The following is a 16710-nucleotide window of genomic DNA, read 5'->3' as shown; positions in this document are numbered from 1 at the left end:
GGCCATGTCTGTGGTTCAGATTTATACAAGTAACCCGGTATTTAATCTGGCCCGGGAGCATTTGCTGACTTGAGTTTGTTAATAGTAGAGAGGGAGTCAGTCTTCTAAACAAAAAAAAACAAAAAAAGAAGATGCCTCAGTATTCTTCCCATGGGCTGGATTCAATGCATCCTCAGCAGGGCCTCTAGGTTTTATGCAGGGAGGTTAGGTATTTGAGGTTTCATGGGCACACAATAGTGTTCTATACACTTCTCGGGCTCAATATGATAGCGATGTATATTCATGATGCTCATGCTCCCATGTAACATAATGTGCCAGAAGGATCTGCAGTCTTTTATTTCAATAGCCTTTACCAGATGCTGCCAGTTTCTTTCCTTCCAGTCACGCTTGGCTTTAGCAAGTGCCATTTTTTACTTCAATGACGTCTGCGCCCTTTAAAAGCCTATTTTGGCATTGCTTTGGTCAATTTCCACTCTGTATTTTACCATTTTGGGTCACTCGCCTAAGTTACATGTATGTGATCATTTAAAAAAAAAAAATTATACATCAGTTTCTTTTTTATTACAAAGACGTTCGTGAATATCTAAAATTGCCACTGCAGAGAAATTTTTCCTAATAATCAGATAGGAAAAGCACAAACGGCTAACAGATCTCCCCTTTTAACCTGTGATTTGGCATTACTCGAGGCCGGGAGACTCTCCTATAGTTGTTGGCTTAAAAAGGCACTGGGACTAGAGTATGCCAAGTGGCTGAGTCTCAGTTGAGGGCATCCCCAGTTAGGAATGGTTATTACCAAAACCCGAGCGAGTTGCAGCCTTCATATCTTTAAGCAATGGCCAAAGCCTTACATCAAGTAAAATATAATTAATAACATTTAATTAGGAACCCCTATTAAAAGTAAATGATCTTTCCTGGTCAGAGCAGGTTCACCTATTACATGCTCTAAGACCCCGACCCACCATTATAGTTGCAAGTTGAAAGGCTGCATCGGAAAAGTGGTGTTGCGGTTTACCAGTTTGGCCGCCATAAGTGTGACAGGGTATGCTCAGACGTCAGTCCCTTGCTCACTTTGCTACTGGATTCAAGCAAGCCGGGCTGAAGACGGCTGTAATGCCAGAAAAAGGTCCTCGGAAGCTTGTTTCCGGTCCAGGGAAGGCATGGCTTGGCAGTTCGGGATGGACTGTTCCCATGAGGCACAGGGTCAGACTGATTTGCATATAGCCATGTCTGAACTGGGGTGGCAGAGTGGGCTAAAGAACGGTGATGGGTCAAACCAACATCTTTTGACTGGGTGTGAGTGTTTGATTGGTTCAGATGCTCCGTCCATCACCACCCCCTTTTGTACCGCGGTTTACCAGAAAGGCGTGGTGTTGCGGTTTACCAGAAAGGCATGGTAGATCCCATTGCTCATCTAGCTCAATTAACGCACTGATAGACGAAGAAGGCTCGAAAGATATGTTAAAATCTCTGCCTACTATTACTTTTACTTGCTGATGGTACCTATCAATGTATTCATCTAGCATAATCAAGACACAAGATTCTTTGCAAACAGGCACTGATCTAGCATAGTCATTAAATAGTGCCATATCCAAACCAGACGGTATTTTAAGCAAAAGCCCCATTAGATCAGGAGAGTCTATTTCCAGTAGTGTGTGGGAGCATACAATATCGTTTTTTGCCATAATCAACCGCCGTCCACCCAGATTTCATTAGAGGCTTTGCCACCACACTGTATGAGACAAAGCCAATAATAAACACTTTTTTCACCACCCACGTTTCTTGGAATAAACAAACATCATGCTTCTCTATAAAGAAGGACCACTCGGAATCAATAAGTTTGGGAATAATCCCAGCTAAATTCCAAGAAAACATGCAGAGATCTTCTTGCTGGTCATGTATCAGTTGTGGTTCATGTTCTTTAGCCCATACCTCATTAGGGCTCGTATGGGAGGCCAGTCGCTTTATGTTAAAGCAGCAGCGGCCTGGAATTCGCTCCCCCCGGACCTTCAGCTTATTCAAGATTTTCAACTCTTTAAAAAACAATTAAAACACATCTGTTTAGTCAGACTGTCCGATTGGCTCCCACCCTCACCCCAGTTCACTTCCATGCCAGGACACTCCATCGTATTAGTGCGTGATACAAATTCTTTATAACATAACATAATATAACATTAGGTACCATATCAGTGCAAATGAGATTGGGAGCCTCTGCAGCCATTTGTACTTCTAGGCTCATTATTACCATCGGAGAACAGTCAATCAATATCTGACAAACCAGAGAGGGGAACAAATCAATCACAAATGGGTAGCGGGGTCAGAAGAGACAGTAAAGCAAGGACGCCAACGCTAGAACTAGATGAACTAGCTGCCAATGGAGTGTGTGGGCGGTAGAAAAACCCCAGTGCGAAAGCACAGACGCTGTTCCTATTATGTAAAACAGGGTTAGTCCTCTGTAAGAGAGATCTAACCAAACCTGGGTTTCTAAAGGTGACCACAATTAAGTCTCATAGTGGGGTTTGTGGGAGCAGGGCGAAGCCAATCTACTCTGCAGGCCATTAAGATGTTGGCCACTAGGTCTGTTGGCCAGTCTGAAGCTGTCCCAGTCCTCTAAGGCACCTTCATCCAGGGGGGAACACCCACCAGGATGATGACATACAGTGTGCAGTCAGGGGAAGATGTAATTGCTTAGGTTGGCCCCCGTATGAAAAAACTTTAATCCCAGTGCGGTGACCAGGATCAGAATGTGGGAAGACAGCCTGCCCCATAGAATGAGCTGCTCTAGCAAGGCACATATTGGCAGTAGTAGCTGGGGGGCCTGACTCAAACTATGGCCTTGATGGCATTGGCAGATTCTTTGAAGAGAAGGATGTTGGCCCAGAAGCAGGTATTGGCAACTCAGGATTCTGCTTAGAGGGAGGGGCGTTGATCTAAAACAACTCAGCATCAGTGGACACCAGGCGATTGTAAAGAGGTTCCAGTTTGCTCACCACAGCTTCAATAAGGCTATTGCACAGGTCACCAACGCACTCCAAAGGTGAATCCTTCAGTGGATCCTTAAGCTCAGCATCCAAAATCCCCCCTTCAGTAGAGCCTACAAGCTGTTTCTTAGGCCTGGGAGGAGGCTCAGGCCTCTTCCTTATCACCAGGGGACCCCAGGCTGCCCCACTACAGGGCTGCAACTGTAACTGGAAGCTACCAGTGCCCTCTATCAGCTCTGAACTTGAAATGAGCACTGATAGAGTAGTAGCACACTCTGCAGGGCCCTGGCAGGCTGTGAAGGTGTTATTAGCAATAGAGAGACGCAAAGTGAAGTCTGGAGCAGGGATTAATTTGAGCCGGTGATTTCCAGTGCTCGGCATTTAATTGTCAACACCGATGTTTGTTACAGTGTCACAAGGTGGCGCTGTCTGGCGAATTTGGGGCCCGATTCACAGAATGAACTTAAGACTCAAGCCTAAACTTACTACTATTTTGGTATTCACAGAATGCACTTACTACTTTTGGTATTCACAGAATGAACTTACTACTTTTGGTATTCACAGAAGTTAGGATTTTGTCTTAAGTACAGACTTAAGACAAACTAAAGACAAACTAAAGACAAACTAAAGACAAACTAAAGACAAACTAAAGACAAACTAAAGACAAACTAAAGACAAACTAAAGACAAACGTAAGACAAACGTAAGACAAACTAAAGACAAACTAAAGACAAACTAAAGACAAACTAAAGACAAACTAAAGACAAACTAAAGACAAACTAAAGACAAACTAAAGACAAACTAAAGACAAACTAAAGACAAACTAAAGACAAACTAAAGACAAACTAAAGACAAACTAAAGACAAACTAAAGACAAACTAAAGACAAACTAAAGACAAACTAAAGACAAACTAAAGACAAACTAAAGACAAACTAAAGACAAACTAAAGACAAACTAAAGACAAACTAAAGACAAACTAAAGACAAACTAAAGACAAACTAAAGACAAACTAAAGACAAACTAAAGACAAACTAAAGACAAACTAAAGACAAACTAAAGACAAACTAAAGACAAACTTAAGACAAACTAAAGACAAACTAAAGACAAACTTAAGACAAACTTAAGACAAACTTAAGACAAACTTAAGACAAACTTAAGACAAACTTAAGACAAACTTAAGACAAACTTAAGACAAACTAAAGACAAACTAAAGACAAACTAAAGACAAACTAAAGACAAACTAAAGACAAACTTAAGACAAACTTAAGACAAACTTAAGACAAACTTAAGACAAACTCCTAACTTCTGTGAATACCAAAAGTAGTAAGTTCATTCTGTGAATACCAAAAGTAGTAAGTGCATTCTGTGAATACCAAAATAGTAGTAAGTTTAGGAATGAGTCTTAAGTTCATTCTGTGAATCGGGCCCCAAGAGAGGACGACAACAGTTATTTAATAATTAACTATAAATTCAAGATTACTATATCCTGCCGTCCAAGCCATTCTTATAGCTTTGGGGGCCTGAAATAGTCTGAACTATGACACTTGTAGGAGTGCAACGGTTAGTAGTGGTGTTGTCACCATCATTGGTAGAATAGCAAGGGCTATGCATGGTGCAAGCTGCAGTGGTCTCCTGACAAGAGCCCTGGCATTTAAAAAAACAAAACAATTTTCCTACAAATTAAGCACTGGTACGGAGACAAGTAAAGCGAAACGCAAGGCGCGAAAGACAGTGGGGGAGGGGGCAAATGGAGCAACAGACAGTGCTCCACCAGTTCAATTTCTTTAACAATTATACTGCTGGTTCTCAGTAGAAATCCCTCAACGGTGATTGCAGAGTTGTTTTTAGGACAGCCCCCGGGAAATTCAATTTTCCAACTGGAACAACGCTGGTGGACAAACAGCAGGAATAAAAGTACAATGATCACATACCTGCCTGGAGCTAGGTGAAAGACGTGGCCCAGCCCAGCCTCTTCCGGGCTGTGATTGGCGCAGACGGGCCCGTCTTGGCCAGGCACGGAAGCAATATATGTATAGTGTCCGACTGGCACAGCGATGAACTCCTGCCTCATATGTCCCCTATAACAGCGCGGGAGGGAAGCAGTTTATTTATAGCACCCTACTTGTGAAACGATCAGCTCCCACCTCCTGCATCCCCTCAGACAATCTGGGGTTTGTAGCCCTGTCCCAAAATGGTGACACCAGCACCGATAAGGCAGATGGATCTTCTGCTACCCATGGAATTATGGTGACTCAGTGTTCAAGCCTAACTGTTAAGACTTTTGATTCAGAAGAAAAGTTTTATGTTGTGATAGCTTCAGAATAAAGAAATTGATACAGAGTTATACTTACTGGGTGTGCACTGGAGGATAATGAAAATAAGGGATGAGAAAGAACAGCATTCCTTTACAGACCAAATATGTTTTTATTTGTGCACTGGTATGGCTGTGACCTAACCTGTACTATTCATTTCCCGACCTATTTGGGCAAAACAAACCTTAAAATGTGAAGAAAAAAAAAAGATGTAGACAGTGGACCAAGCCAGGTATTTAAAATGGTGCAGTTACATGTCAAAATTAGGAATATATTATACATTTAAGTATAAAGATAAATACAAAAAAAAGATCACTGCTATTATTCTTCAGGCCTTTAGGTGCTCCGGGATTGGATGTCGTTCCCAAGGCAGACTGCTGGGATGGAAAAGTCCAATGCATGGTGACAGACATGTATTCCTGCTCTGAGGGCCTCAGGCTCATGGAGATCTCAACTCCTTGACCTGAATTTTGATCATGGGTAAACACAGATCATGGAGGTGACCATAACCAAGGCCTGACTCAAAAGTTGATCGGGAGAGGTGCACCAAGCTCTACACTAGATAATGGTAGAAGGCTACTGCCTTAAATAGGAGTTAAGTGGCACAAGCACAGTGGAGGGAGCATAAACATGTTGTGCTTATTAGTGATCAGTAGAGCGAACATGCCATTTTACCTGTATGCCTAAGGTAGTTCTTACTGGCCCACCCATGTAATGCTTCATTGCTGTATACTTAACTCTCTCTTGGCCTATATGGTGATTGTGTGTAGTGCAGGACTGCACATGATACTTCTGTGTGCATGCTGGAATGCATGTGTGCCTGTGCAGGGTAGATACAATGGAGGCACCTGGGTTCTATTTTGGGAAGCCCATGGGATCTTGAAAGGCTAGTGGAGGTGAGGATTGGAACACATTGATAGGAGATGTGCACTGCTGACATTCCTGAGGGCTGGGGTGGGAACACATCCTGGAGGAAGGGAGCAGAGCATTCTCTGTGCACATCAATGGTCTCTTCGATTCCAAGAAACATTACTGGTTAATAGAGACTGGGATTCTGCCAGGAGAGATGGTAGGACTGAAAAGGTTGGCACTCAAAGACCAAGGAATTATGTAAACAGGGACGGCTTAGGCGTTTGTGAGGTATATTTCATTGAAGGCTAACAGGCAAGTGTGATCCCAGGTTACTAACTTGGTCTGTGTAGTGGGTCAATCACTACTGGAGTCACTTCTGCTGTGGCAAATTGCCCCTTCAACAAGGACAGGACAGGACAGGGAAGAGGGCATTTCAAAAAGGTTGACATCCACATCAGGAACATCAAGAAGCGGACACTAAATGACATCTGTACCTGGAGCTGAACTATAAAGGTTGGAGTATGAGATCCGCACTTTGGTCAAAAGCACAGTTTACCAATTGGGCTCAACTAGAGAAAGGATCACCAAGACTTTTAGCTGCTGGAACTGGGACTATGGACCAAGGTCTGCTAGTCTCCCTGCTGGCCATCGCCCAGGAAATTAAGACCACGTGCTCTGAGTCTGAAGCACCAGCCAAGACTAACAGGCCCTGTAAGGAGAGCTTCAAAAGAGAGAGAGGCCCAGTGGGGATCCTGGCAAGTGGATTCCGGTGAGCGAAGTGGTGAGATGCCCGGTCTTGTTGGGATTGCTACAGGGGTACAGCTGCCCACATAATATTGAAAAGTTGGCTATGCCCATACGGCAAAGTACCACAGTGAAATTAGGGCTGTTGCCCTTGTTTTCTAATGAAGTCTGCAGCCTCCTTGTGGCAGGAAGAGGTAACTGTGAGGTCAGGATCATTGCCTTGAATCACTGCACCAAGGCTGCAGAGAGGAATACTTACCAATCGCTGCTAGAGTTGAGTAAAAGGGGGTCCTATATGGACGCAAGACTGAGGAGGCCCTTATGCGTCAACAAGGAAAGACCGCAAGAGGACACAGAATGTCTGCAATGGGGGACCCCAGCCCGCAGAGACGCCCCCCAGGACTCCCGTACTTGCCAGCTGCCATTTGAGTCGGGACTGCTGGCGTGCATCAACATAGCAAAAATGCTGCTAAAGGAAACTCTTAAGACCAAACTTAGACTTTGTTGTGCGGGTACTAGTGTGGGCTACATCTGTGAGTTGCCTCCATAAGTGAATAGGGAATAACCAGCCCCTACAGAAAAATAGGGACTCAGGGATGCCACCCAAGACAAAGTTAGCTCACAGACCTTAAGAGATAGCGGTTATTTAGTTCGCGTTCTCCATGCATTGTGTGCTTCTATTAAATACTACTTTTTTATATGAAAGACCGCATTTAAATGGACAGTTAGCTTACTGCAGTTGTAGTGCGTACTTTGAGTCTAGACCCAGCGTAAGTCTTTCACCTACTTCTCCCTTAAAGGTCCTTTGACTGCTCAACCGCACCGACACTAGGAGTCAAGCGCTGAAAGGGGTAGTACTTGGCCTAGTTACCCAGGACTCCTAGTAGGTCAGACCTCGGGACGGCAGGAGTAAAAAGGGCCCCGCTTTCCACGTGACCCCTGAAAGGGTTCTGACAGAGACAAACCCTTACCATATGGAAGATTCTGCCAGGTGTCACCCATGACTGACACTTCCCTAGTTTTCTGGTACTCCACTATTCTAATTGCAACATTCATTGTATCAACATGCTAAAGATGGCAATTGATAGGAAATGCATATCAGGCTGTGTCGGAAGGAAGTCAGGTGAATGGAAAATGTACTCATCTAGGGATAGCTTGCAAGATCTCCAGTGGGATAATGGAATCAGTGGATAGTTTTACTTGAGGCCTTACTGGAGGAGGCAGTGCCTCTGTATTAGTCTTGTATTGTTTAAAAGAGGCTGTTCTTGTCAGGAGTAAATTACAACCTTTTGCAATGTGGGAAGTGTTTAGAGAGGATTTGCTGAATAACCTTAAGACATGCAAGTTTATAGGTGTGTAAAGACTCACAAGGCAATCCATCCCTGAATTAACAGCTCCTGCCTACTTTGAGCTCATGTGTAGATTTCCAGGAAGTTAGCACAATCGTAGCCTAGACGGAATCCAGGGCTCGAAAAATAAAACTTTTACTAGACCTGCCGGTCTAGTAAACTGAATTATCGATCTGATATAACTGTAATGTACTTGACCAATCAACTGGTCTCAAATTGTTCGATCCTAGGCAAATATTTTGTCTTATGGAGCTGCCTTTTTCTTCATTATCACATAAGACAGCACCTTCAAATTTGCAAGTTCACGATTTCTGTTGTACAAAAAAAAAACGTTCTTTACTAGACTAAACAGTTGCTCCATGTATAATAAGGTTCGAGCCCACATTCAGAATACCCATGATTAACCCTGGGCAGAGCTGGTGTAGTGCCACTACTGTGAGTTCCATGGAGTTGGGGGAAAACTCTGTCGAACTCCGTTCCCTTCCTCCACATCCCCTAATAAAAAATATAAATTAAAAAAGAAAAAAACACTTACCTCTGCTGTGGCATCTCCGGGCAGCCCTCCTCCTCCTCACCGTGGTCTCTCTCCCGCAAACCCTTATGTCAGAGGTACGTCTTGCGAGACCTGCGCATGCGCAGTCCTACCACCGGAACGCAGAGTAGCCAAAACTCTGCACATTCCGCTGGCAAAGCGTGTTCTCTGCCCGCCCTTACACATGATCCCTGACTTGCTTCTTAGTTCACTATAGCATTGTCAAATGGGCAGGAGCAGAATATTTCCCAATTCATGTTTAACCACATGCGTGCGGGCGGAATTCCGCTCGTACGCTGAGATTTTCTAAAGCGCATGTTACGTGACGAGCTGGGCTCGTCATCAGCGTAGCAGGAGGCTACCTCATGACGAGCCCAGCTCGTCATCAGCGCGGAAGGGGTTAAAAACTCACTTTTCAGGAATATATTACAAAAGCATAATGTGGTAGTGCACGGTCATTTACAGATACCACATTTCCCATTGAAATGGCTAGAAACTGTGCCACTAACTGTAGTTTTACTGATAAAACTATATAGCACACAAACCATGTTTGGAAATTGGGTTTCAACAATAATATTTAAAATCTGCACATCATCAAGTAAAGACCTATAAAAATCTTTTTTTTCACCACAATTACAAAAATGCATCTTCATAACTAGTGAAATATATTAACTTATTAGGTATTTCAGTGCTGTGTTAGAAAAAAACCTCTGTCTCTGAAAGCTGAGCAAACGTGACAAGATAAGATTTAAAAGGTATCTTTTCTGCTCATTCACTTTGTGAGCAACCAGATCGAGCAAGTAGGGCCCTGAAAATAGCTCATCCTGATGAAATCTGTCTCGCCATAGCATGTGGATACTAGCAGTAGCGTCAATGGTTGCAGCATCAGTGAAACTTGTTTTAGCGCTCCAACTGACATCAGGATAATTTATCATAAAAATCAACGAGCAGTGCACTTGTGTCTTTCTTTGGCTGCCCCCACAGAGGCCCAAAGAGCACAGAGGCAGTACTCCTAACAGCAGGCAAAGTCAGACGTTTAGGGGAGAGGTAAGGGCGAAGCTCCTGTCCAACAGCAACTGCCAATTATCGCAGAGGAATATAGCAGGAATCATGAAAATCATCAAGGACAAGTCTTTTCAGGACAATATATCCAACAGCGACATCGTGTGCCTTCAGAAGACCTGGATGATTAATACCACACCACTTGCAGACTATTATGAATTTCATTTTGCAGCCTCCAAACAGAATATATTCACACCACCATCTGGAGGACTCTTTTTTTTTTTTAAAGCACGTTTAAAAAATTGCTGTCGCTGAAATATCCATCAAATCACCCGCTATCCAAGCTCTTCTCATAAAAGGTCTGAAGCGCAACTTTCAACCTCCGTGTCTGTTTCTAATTAATTGCTACTTCAATCCCACACAGACTCAGATGAAAGACACCATGAAACGCCTATTAAGAACGCTTGAGGACCTACTGACTCATCAGACAATCATAGTTGGGGGATTTTAACCCGAGAGACCTTGATAAGACACTTGGTCTCTCCAGGCATGCAGGTGGGGCTGCACCTCTACATGCTTATCTTCACAATCATAAGCTATGCTCGACTCATTCACTAAAGGGAGCCTGTTCACCCTGTTGGCGCCCGAACCCTACCTAGACGAATGCGTCCACATTCGACTATATTTTATTCCGTGACATGATTGTAGCTAGGCTTGAAGAATTTGAAATTGACACGGGCGAAAGCAATCACAGGCCCCTGCGTGCCATCCTGCAACTAGCCACCGCCATAGCAATCTCATTGCCTGGGATCAGGGAAACAGCAAAAGAGGCACACGGTTCTCAAAACAATCAAATGGTCAGCTAACCAAGTAGAGAAACAGTCAGTCTGGGTGGCAAAGAGAAATCTTGGTTCTAAGTCATCTATTCAAACCACAGTAATGGATGAATGGGAAGCTCTTGTCGCAGACCTTCAACAGGGACTGCGGAATGCCTGAAGCAAACCATTGAGTAACGGCCCGAAACGGCACCACATATTCCCTGTTGTCCAAAGGATCAAGTCAATTGCAAACTTGTTCTTCGCAGGGCCTTGGACGCGAAGAAAAGAGTCCGCAAACTAACTGACGGTCGCTCCATTACTGCTCTCAGGTTAGCCTATAAAAAGAAAGTAGAGGAGCTTAATAGAGTGCATATCAAAACAGAGTGGCTCAAAGTCTTCTCTCTATTGAAGGAGAAGAACCACTCCTATCTGTGGAGGAGCAATTCCAACATGCTATCTTTTAGGAAGGGCCTAAAAACCTGGCTGTTTGCCTCTTAGATTTTAAATTTCCTCTTCCCCTCTTCTTTTCTTTTGTGTGTTAGGTTTGCTTTTCAGGATGTTAATAAAGCGTCGGGACAATCTTTTGAGTAGCCGTGCGCTATAAAAGCCACAAAATAACATAACATAACATAACATAACATATAAACCAGCTAGACAACCCAGGAATGACAAACGAGAATGGGGTTTCCGAAAAGTTATTCGGGACTAGACTGGCACCCCTCACAGCATTCTAATCCTCAAAGGTGCAGTAACTGCAAAAATTAACAAAATGAGGGACGGCGGGTCACCGTCCCTGTATTTAAATCAGCACAAGATTTCTGGGTGCCAATTTTAACCCTTCTTTTTAATTATGTATTTTCCACCGCAACAATGCTGGGTTCCTGGCGAGCCTCAATACTTTTCCATCCACAAAAAGGCATTCGCTTAAATCTGGCAAACCACTTACTGGTTGCCCTGCTTGACCTAGAAGCCAAGGCATACACCCGAATCCTCCTTAAGGAGTTAGAGTCATGGGTAAAAGAAAAAGGAATTCTCCCGTTTTATCAGTCAGGATTCAGAGTAGATTTCAACAATATCACAAAGTTGGCATATTTATCTACTCAAACGGTCCAGAGGAAGCATCCGCCCTTGTTCTGCTGCTTTATAGACTACGGCACCACTTTTGACAGGGTGGATCGTGTAACATTATGGAGGAAATTGTCTGATGGGGGATTCCGCCAATGCTCCTCCAGGCGATCATATATTCATATCAGAGGACATGGGTCCAGGTCAAAAAGAGTCCTACCACAGCAACCTCCAGAGTAGCCACAAACTACGGGCTTAAATAGAGCTATGATTTGGCCCCCCTACTTTTTAATCTTTCGACAGCGTACCTGGGGCCGTCTTGCAAGGTGCAAGTCTTGTTACTCCAAGGCTGGGCAGTGTGCGAGTTTCTGTCCTGCAACATGCGGACGACATGGCAATTATGGACCACACCAGAGCCTGCCTACAGAGAGCTCTTAACGCATTCCATTGTGACAACCAGGAGAATAATCTACAGGTTAATAGGAGGAGCAAAACCAAGGTAGTAGTGTTCAGAAAATAGTCACATAAAAGCTGGCAACTGGGAGTTCTGGTAACAGGAACAGTGCCAGCTTACAACTACTTTGGGGTTTGGCTCTCAGAGGGCCACACCAGCTGCTAACTTAAGGCATCTCAGCATAAAGTGCAACAGAATTATCCACACACTGAAGAGACTAAGCAACCGCCTGTTAAGTTCACCTGCAGAGCCCATGTTGACAGTCCTGAAAGCAAAACTGATTCTGGCCATCAACTATGGACTCCTGACTTTTCCACGTGCCCTGGACAGGCTTTTAAATGCTGCACAGACTAAGACAAACAAGATAGTGCTGTTAGTCCTGCGGCATACCAAAAGAACAAGGTTGAGGTTGGAGCTTGGCCTTGGGAGGCAAGATGTGGCGAGCTTGTGGGACCTAATACCGTTTTTCATTAGGGTTTTGCAAGCTCATGAAGATTCACTCAAATACCACCTGAGGAAGATTTCTGAGGAGGAGAACTCAGCCAGGCAACTGGCATCTTGAAGATCAAGGCAAAAAGCCTGCACTCCCTCGAGACTTCTTTAGCTGCCTGGAAAAAAAGCAGTGAACAGGTAGGTGTTGGTACCCTCTTTCGAAAATTATTTTGCAAATGTTGGAGCCAGTCCCACCTCAGCACCATTGGACGCATCATACATCTTGGGGAAAGCACAACCATACTTTTATGGCGCCCTGTCAGTCGAGGCCCGCAGGATTATCCTCTATATGCAGCTTATCGCTTTACCTGTCTCAGAGTTTATTCCAGCCTGGGCACGCAAGTAGGAAGCTGTTTCACACAGGTTATGTTCGTATCGCAAAGAATCCTGGCTGCATATGTTGCCTCAAATTGACGGATGAGCGACATCGACCATCTTCGCCCTATTTTCAGGGCAAAGGGAGTTAGGACTTGCATGGAGGCTTCGTCATGTGCTTCACTTAAAATACAGAATGCAACCTAGCTAGACTGGGGAAGTTCACAAACTCTTTTAGGTGAACACATCACACTTTAAATACGGACTAATTTTTATCATGCACCCGTGTGCGACTAACAATAGGTATTTAATTGGACCGCACTCTGCACCTTACCCTTTTTAATATTTTAGCACAATATGCTCCATTAACGTCAATCAAGGACCTTAATTGATATTCTGTTTTAAAACAATATTATGGACTTCTAAGTCTTCGCTTATTTAATGGTTTTAGGTTTAACTTTGTTTTTATTGACAGTCTGCAGCAAAAAAATAACATGCACATCAATACTGTGACAATGCCCCAGCATGTCTTTCCCACCAGGCCCAGACCTATACAGCACAGCCAACGAGACAAGACACTGGTGGCTTGTGCCCCAGTCATCTATGAAAAAGTCCCTGGAATGTCCGATTGTGTCCACAGCATAATATATCCTAGGTAGGCAGACATGTCAATAGGACAAAACAAACAAGAAATAAGAACAGAATACAGCAAGTACAGTCCCGGGCACACCATCATCATAGCCCCACCACGTGTGCCCGGGCCTGTGCTTAATAGATTGTTGTGGGTCCTTGACTCACACTCCAACGGGGGTTATTGGGTAATTCCCCCGACCTGGCAGCACCGTACACACTCAGAGCACTACTAGTCTGAGCGCCAATCATCCTGGTTATACTAAAAACCCTACCCCTAGATATCAAGAACAGAATCCACGCCTCCCACGAACTGGTGTGCTTGAGGCTAACGTGACATCGAACTTTCTTTCGGACAGGAGCGAGGAAATTATTCCAGAGGTTGAGGATGAGGTGAAGGCGAAGGAGTTGGAGGTACCTTGGACATGTGATCTCGTTCTTCTCAGTGGCCAACAGAGATACTATGGGTTGTCAGATTTCATTGACATTGGTCATGGAGTTAGTGAGAAGCCTGAATCCTTTCCATCCCCAGAATGTACCATAACCTGTGCAACCACCCTAGGTATGTTGGTTTTGTCCGGGTGCCCCAGTGGGATAAGATGTTTTGGTGGTCTGCTCCAAAAACCAGACCCATCTGCGTTCCCTGCCGAGATCTTAAAGGATAGGTGAGGGGGTTAGGTAATCCTAGTAGTACATAGGCCGGGAATCTCAGGATTTGCACCTGAAACTGTCGGTCAACGTCGTCTAATATCGCCTTCCAGTAGCCCGCCTATTCTTTGCACTCCCAGAGCAAATGCACCAGAGTACCAATCTCCCCGCAACCCTTCCAGCAGGTCGGGCTGCGGTCTGCATTCCTCTTGTTTAGGCGGACTGGTGTTAGATACCAGTATATGGCTATCTTAACTGCAGTCTCTCTGCTAGCGATATTACGTGCAGTATGGTTGGCTCGGTAATAGATATCTTAACATTCTTTCCGGGTGAGGGTCAACCCAGCTCATATGTCCATCGTATCTGACTGGCCGTGAACACCCGGGAGCTTGCGGGCGTATCATATGGTATAGTTCAGAGATCATTTTCTTATCTGTAGTCTTGGACACCAACCACCGTTCAAATTTGGTAAATTTTCTGCTCAATTTTGGCCGCACCGCTGGCTGGAGGAGCCAATGCCGGAGTGGCATGTAGTGAAACCGCTCTGTTTCTGGAAGGCCAAAAATTGCTTTAAGGTCCGAGAAGGCAACAATGCCATTGAGGTCAAAGAAGTGTCCCACTGCCTTGCAATCAGTTCCCCTCCACCTCAAGAACACCTGTTAGTCTAATCCCGGTGTAAAGTCCCTGTTCTCAAACAGAGGGGTCATGGGTGAGGGGAAGGACGTCAGTCCCTTCAGAGTGGCGATCCTATCCCAGACCCGAAGTGGTGTGTGTGTAATGGGCGATCCCCGTAGATTTGGGGGCTGATCGTTCCTTTTAAGGAAAGGGACCTTCCTTATTGGTTTTAGGATGTGATATGTTTATTTTTAGGTCATATAGTTAAATATATATGAGAATACGCACATTACAAGGAAGGGATGCATCCACACTCATTGCATTTTAAAAGTGCAAGTGCAACTCATACCGACTTATGGGTTTGCCTGAGGTTGAGCACCAAATCTATTTTATACATGAGGTCAGAGACCAGGGGGGGGGGGTGAATAGTTGTATATCTTTTACTGTAATGATTTTAATTAATCAAGCGGTTAATAAATAAATTAAAATACTATAAAATGCATCACTTCCCACAATTCTAAAATTAAACTGGCAGGCCCAAACCCTTCTTCTCGTCCTGGATTTTGAATGAATAACTTTCTCTATTCTGCGAGCTGTACTTCTGGCTACAATCAATTGGTCCAATTCTAAAAATTATACATGATCAATAAAATAAGGACCAGAGCATTGCATCCATGGTGACATCCGGTAGTTTTAATAAAGAGTGTCCTTAAAAGTATACACTATCCTGACAACTGCTTTGAAGTGCACCAGTATTTTAAGTGTGCTCCACGCAAGCTCCTTCTGACAGGCAACAACTCAGTGTCCGCAAAGCATCTCCTTTCAGACTTTAAAAGTTGACAGGCATGCTAGTGCACCTGCTGTTAAGAATATGGAGTAGTAATCTGAGGTGTACCTTGTTCAGCTTGACCCAGAGCCCATAGCTGTTGCAGTATTCCTCCCCAGTGGCCCGGATGCACCCTCCTTTCTTCACCTCGATGCTCCCCCGGGACAGCTTCTTCTGGCTCTGCTTGCCGTCGGAAGGGGAGGCAAAGACCGGCAGGAAGGTGCCCCTGCTCGCCGAGGCAGAGGAGGGCGAGGAGGAGTCCTTGCAGATCTTGTACTGCACCTCGGAGGGCACATAGCACAGAGCCTGGGGCAGGGGCTGCCCCCCTCGGAAGCAGGCGATGCAGTCCAGGAGGAAGCGGATCCTGCCCAGCAGCAGGTGCGGGGAGTCCTGCTCCACCATCAGGAAGCGCCTAGGGTCCTTCCCGGGCCAGGCTTCGAGGCGCCTTGGACTGCAGCACTTTGAGGGCGCCTGGGTCTGGATCCAGGTCCGCCAGCTGCGTGGAAGCTCCTGGTGCAGGCTTTTTACTGTGCTGGAGGTCTGGGGGCCTCCGGTCAGACTCCTTCAGTGCAGAGGGGGGCTTCCCGGATGAGTGCAGTCCTGGGAGTACCCGGGTCAGCCTCCCCACCTGTGCTTCAGGGAAGATGGTGACGATGGCATGGTCCAGGGAAGTATAAGGGGAGCGACAGACTATGCTGACAGCGGCCTGCGCCCCTTATCCCAAACATCAGAGGGCATATAAAGAAACTATCCCCAAATAAAGTTACATTAAAAAGACGCAGCGCGCACTGTGGAATCCTCCCCACTGAGCTGCAGCGGGGAGGCGCCTACGAAACCGGTTGTACTTCCTGGTTATCAAAACAAAAGTAGGACTATCCTGACCATGCATGGAAGCATGTAAATAAAGCGGCCATCTTCGAACGGGGATTATCAAGGAGCTTTTGGCAAGCCGAGAAGGGGGTGTCTTATTGAAGTGGACCGTTGTTTGAATCGTGAGTTTTGCACGATTTAGGCAGACGGTTGTACCCGTCGCAGCCATCATGCAAAGGGCAACATCATCAAACAAAAACAGCAATCA

The 16710-nt window shown here is 45.0% G+C and overlaps 1 protein-coding gene across 1 annotated transcript in view; it reads right to left on the bottom strand.

Annotated features, from left to right (window-relative positions):
• Positions 1–16481, bottom strand: part of HECTD3 (HECT domain E3 ubiquitin protein ligase 3) — a 329773-nt gene extending 313292 nt beyond the window's left edge. The window contains exon 1 of the mRNA XM_078671763.1: positions 15702–16481. Coding sequence (XP_078527889.1) covers positions 15702–16034 — 333 coding nt within the window. The 5' untranslated portion in view covers positions 16035–16481. The remainder of the gene's footprint in view (positions 1–15701) is intronic.
• Between the last annotated feature and the right edge of the window lie 229 nt (positions 16482–16710).

Source organism: Lissotriton helveticus, chromosome 1_2 (assembly GCF_964261635.1).
Source record: "Lissotriton helveticus chromosome 1_2, aLisHel1.1, whole genome shotgun sequence".
Classification (NCBI taxonomy): domain Eukaryota; kingdom Metazoa; phylum Chordata; class Amphibia; order Caudata; family Salamandridae; genus Lissotriton; species Lissotriton helveticus.
This window is presented reverse-complemented; position numbering and strand designations above follow the sequence as displayed.